Raw genomic sequence first — 5,203 nt, forward strand, 5'->3', positions numbered from 1 at the left:
GCTTCCCTGCTGAGCTTCGGACCGGGTCGCGGGCACTTAAAGCGGGAGTTCACCCTAAAAAAATGTTTTAACATTAGATTGAGGCTCATTTTGTCTAGGGGAATTGGGTAGTTTTTTTTTAAATCTAAGCTGTACTTACCGTTTTAGAGAGCGATCTTCTCCGCCGCTTCCGGGTATGGGTCTTTGGGACTGGGCGTTCCTATTTTGATTGACAGTCTTCCGACAGGCTTCCGACGGTCGCATACAGCGCATCACGAGTAACCGAAAGAAGCCGAACGTCGGTGCGGCTCTATACTGCGCACCGACGTTCGGCTACTTTTGAAAAATCGTGACGCGATAGATGCGACCGTCGGAAGCCTGTTGGAAGCCTGTCAATCAAATAGGAACGCCCAGTCCCGCAGCCCATACCCGGAAGCGGCGGAGATCGCTCTCTACAACGGTAAGTAGTGCTTCGATTTTAAAAAAACTACCCGATTCCCCTAGACAAAATGAGCCTCAATCTAATGTTAAAAATTAACATTTCCGGGTGGAAAGGACGTACCTGTACGTGCTTGTGCCCAGCCGTGCCATTCTGCTGACGTAAATGTGCAGGAGGCGGTCCTTAAGTGGTTAATCACAGGGAAATTAGGCGGCTGCGAGGCCCCTGTGAGTGAAGATATGGCGATTGTTGTGGTGCAGTCTAAACCTTTTGCACCAATACTCTCATGCCAAAAAAAAAAACAACCAATCAAATTTTGAGAAGCCGATGGACAATACATTGCTCAGATGTCACACCCGGCACCATACAGGAAAAAGCTGGAAAAGGGACGATGCAGATGGAATCTTCTAAAAGACAATTCAGCATACCCATCCCCCCTCACACACACACACACCCCCACACACACACGGGTTAAGGATCAGTAATATGGCGACAGCCAAACAAAAAGGGTGCAGATGCCAAGCAAGATCGCCTTTACTGAATCGTGTCATGCAGGGGCTGTATATAAATAATGCGATATGTAAATTGCAGGTTCTATAAAATCACAGCACAGTATGAAGAAAAATGTAAACATTTATCTGGAAGGGTCCTCAAACCTTGCACCCCGTGGTCTGGCCCCCCCAAATTTGACGAAGAGGTATATAAAAAAAGAAAGAAGAAAGGGAAAGTTGCAAAAAACGCCGTTTGTAATGAACAGTTTTCCCGTGGCAAAGGCATAGCCAATCAAAGTGCTCGGTTATGGGCGTCTCAGGGTTGGTCATGGGGGGGTCTGGGGGGTCGGTATCTCCAGATTCTCGTGCTGTAGAGGGGGGCAGATGGAAGGTCCTGATGTTGCAGCTTTCCTCAGACATCGGTCATCTCATCTTCCAGCTCGGCGTCGTCCGTCTCTTCCAGCTCAGCGTCCTCGTCTTCCTCCTCCGATGTGACGTCTGGGTCCTCCGCCTGAGACAGGCACTTGGGGCAGGAGCAGATGAACAGGTAGTTCTCCCTGGAGTGAGGGAAGGAGGAAGAGACAATTATTCATGCATTGACTGAGCAAAAGGAGTTACAGCAGAACCATTACCAGTCCCAAAAAAAAACAAAAACGCAGCGCCTTTGGTCTCCATGACTGGACTATTCGCTGGTTCTCCTCCTACTTATCCAACCGCACCTTTAGCGTTTCTTACAATTCTACTTCCTCCTCTCCTCTTCCTTTCTCTCTTGGGGTCCCTCAAGGTTCTGTTCTTGGACCTCTCCTATTTTCTATCTACACCTCCTCCCTGGGTCAGTTAACCACTAAACGACCGCCGCATGTATATGTACGTCCACAGAATGGCACGTACAGGCAGATGGGCGTACATGTACGTCCCCGCCTTTCCGCGGGTCGGGGGTCCGATTGGGACCCCCCCCTGCCCGTTACATGCGGCGGTCGGTAAGCCTCTGGTAGCGATCCGGGACGATGGCGCGGCTATTCGTTTCTAGCCGCCCCCACCCGATCGCTCCCCGGAGCTGAAGAACGGGAGAGCCGTATGTAAACACGGCTTCCCCGTGCTTAACAGTGGCGGCTGCATCGATCGAGTGATCCCTTTTATAGGGGAGACACAATCGATGACGCCAGTCCTACAGCCACACCCCCCTACAGTTGTAAACACACACTAGGTGAACCCCAACTCCTACAGCGCCCCCTGTGGTTAACTCCCAAACTGCAACTGTCATTTTCACAATAAACAATGCAATTTAAATGCATTTTTTGCTGTGAAAATGACAATGGTCCCAAAAATGTGTCAAAATTGTCCGAAGTGTCCGCCATAATGTCGCAGTAACGAAAAAAAACGCTGATCACCGCCATTAGTAGTAAAAAAAAAAAAAATTTTATAAAAATGCAATAAAACTATCCCATATTTTGTAAACGCTATAAAATTTGCGCAAACCAACCGATAAACGCTTATTGCGATTTTTTTTTACCAAAGATAGGTAGAAGAATACGTATCGGCCTAAACTGAGGAAAATAAAAAATGTTATATATGTTTTTAGGGGATATTTATTATAGAAAAAAGTAAAAAATATTGTTTTTTTTTCAAAATTGTCGCTCTATTTTTGTTTATAGCGCAAAAAATAAAAACCGCAGAGGTGATCAAATACCACCAAAAGAAAGCTCTATTTGTGGGGAAAAAAGGACGCCAATTTTGTTTGGGAGCCACGTCGCACGACCGCGCAATTGTCTGTTAAAGCGACGCAGTGCCGAATCGCAAAACCTGGCCTGGGCTTTTAGCTGCATTTTGGTCCGGGGCTTAAAGCGGTGGTTCACCCTGCAGAACAACATTTCAGCATAAAATCCGGCATAGTAGCGCGAGCTACAGTATGCCGGTCTTAAATTTTTTATCCCCGTACTCACTGTACATAGACGATTCCGTCTGCCGCGGGGAATGGGCGTTCCTTTCAAGAGGGAGGGTGATTGACGGCCGGCTCTGGCACGTCACGCTCCCCGAAGACAGCCGGAGTAGGTCTCGGCTCTTCACGGCGCCTGCGCACAGGCTATGTGCAGGCGCCATGAAGAGCCAAGCCTATTTCGGCTATTTCCGGAGAAGCGTGACGTGCCGGGGCCGGCCGTCAATCACCTTCCCTCTCCATAGGAACGCCCATTCCCCGGAATCTTCTATGTACGATATAACAGTGAGTACGGCAATAAAAAAAATACAGACAGGCATACTGTAGCTCGCGCTACTATGCCGAATTTATTGCTAGAGGGAAAAAAAATTTTTTTTTTTTTTATATAGGGTGAACCCCCGCTTTAAGTGGTTAACCGGTTCCTGACCAGCTCCTGTAGATTTAGGTTGGCAGAATTGCATTTTTTTGTTGTCATTTTTTATTATTGCATTTTAGTGTAAATGTGAGATCTGAAGTCTTTTTGACCCCGGATCTCACATTAAAGAGGACCTGTCATGCTTTTTTCTATTACAAGGGATGTTAACATTCCTTGTAATAGAAATACAATTGACCCAATTATTATTTTTTTTTAAAACAGTGTAAAAAATAAATAAAATCAATTAAAATAAATAAGAAAAAAAAAAGCGCACCGTCACCAACAAACTCGCGCGCAGAAGCGAACGCATACGTTCGCTTCTGACGCGTCGCCCCAGTGTGAACCGGCTCTAAGTGGTTAAAGAGCAGCTCCAGAAACTGACCTGAGTGTCTTGTGTCGACTGTGCCGGCTTCGGTCCCTCTGACAGCAGTCCAGATAACTAATACAGATCTCCTGAAAGACATCAATCAGAGGTAATGAGTGATGAGCAGTGACAATGGTGTGCAGTGTACAGGCCGAGGTTATACAGCCCCAATTCCCAAAAACTTGGGACGGCAAGTAAAAAAAAAAATTTGTAAATCTCATAAACCCATATTTTATTCACAACAGAAAACATATCAAAAGTTTAAAAACTGAGAAAAATTACAATTTTAAAAGGGGTTGTAAAAGGTACAATATATTTTTGTTCCTAAATATCTTCCTTTACCTTAGTGCAGTCCTCCTTCACTTACCTCATCCTTCCATTTTGCTTTTAAATGTCCTTATTTCTTCTGAGAAATCCTCACTTCCTGTTCTTCTGTCTGTAACTCCACACAGTAATGGAAGGCTTTCTCCCTGGTGTGGAGTGTCGTGCTCGCCCCCTCCCTTGGACTACAGGAGAGTCGGGACGCTCTCTACGTTGCAGAGAAAGGAGCTGTGTGTTAGAGAGCGTCCTGACTCTCCAAGGGAGGGGGCGAGCACGGCACTCCACACCAGGGAGAAAGCCTCGCATTACTGTGTGGAGTTACAGACAGAAGAACAGGAAGTGAGGATTTCTCAGAAGAAATAAGGACATTTAAAAGCAAAATGGAAGGATGGAGGTAAGTGAAGGAGGACTGCACTAAGGTAAAGGAAGCTATTTAAGATTTTTTTTTACCTTTACAGCCCCTTTAAGAAAAAATAAATAAGGCAATTATGAAACTGATGGTAGCAACACATCTCAAAAGAGGTGGGAAAAGCTGGCAAAGTACAACCCAGATCTCCTAAAAACAAAGTTGGGGTGGGTCCATGTTTAGCACAATGTAGCACCCGCTCTCCTTTTACCAACACTCTGTGAAGGTCTGGAGACGGATCACTAAGGCCTCGTACACACGATAGGTTAACCAGAGGACATTGGTCTGATGGACCGTTTTCATCGGTCCAAAACGATCGTGTGTGGGCCCCATAGGTTATTTATCCATAGGTTAAAAAAAGCCAACTTGCTTTAAAATTAACCGATGGATTCCTAAGCGATGGGAAAAAGCGATCGTTTGTAGGCACGTCCATCGGTTAAAAATCCACGCATGCTCAGAATCAAGTCGACGCATGCTTGAAAGCATTGAACTTCGTTTTTTTCAGCACGTCGTTGTGTTTTACGTCTCCGCGTTCTGACGAGATCGTTTTTTTAACCGACGGTGTGTAGGCGCGACGGACCATCAGTCAGCTTCATCGGTTAACCTATGACAACGATCCTTCAGAGCGTTCTCATCGGATCGTGTGTACGCGGCTTTACTTGAGTATTTGGAGAGGAATGTTCTCCCGTTCTCACCTGAGCGTATGCTGCTCCAAATCCTGGATATATCTTTCAGCACCGATAGTGCAAGCTGCCCATTCCATACACACCAATGCACCCCCCCCCCCCCCCATCCCCCATATACCATCAGAGACCGAGTTGGGAGCATGACATTTTCTTGCTTTGCTGACGC

At 46.3% G+C, this 5,203-nt stretch overlaps 1 protein-coding gene across 1 annotated transcript in view; it reads right to left on the minus strand.

The window, feature by feature from the left end:
• Window positions 1-928: 928 nt before the first annotated feature.
• The window catches only part of SMYD5 (SMYD family member 5), a 42,430-nt gene continuing 38,155 nt past the window's right edge, over window positions 929-5,203 (minus strand). Inside the window, exons 12-13 of the mRNA XM_040336007.1 lie at window positions 3,643-3,713; window positions 929-1,466 (exon numbers count right to left, since the gene is read on the minus strand). Of these exons, the coding sequence (XP_040191941.1) occupies window positions 1,322-1,466; window positions 3,643-3,713 (216 nt within the window). The 3' untranslated portion in view covers window positions 929-1,321. The remainder of the gene's footprint in view (window positions 1,467-3,642; window positions 3,714-5,203) is intronic.

The sequence above is a fragment of the Rana temporaria genome, chromosome 1, assembly GCF_905171775.1.
Source record: "Rana temporaria chromosome 1, aRanTem1.1, whole genome shotgun sequence".
Classification (NCBI taxonomy): Eukaryota; Metazoa; Chordata; class Amphibia; order Anura; family Ranidae; genus Rana; species Rana temporaria.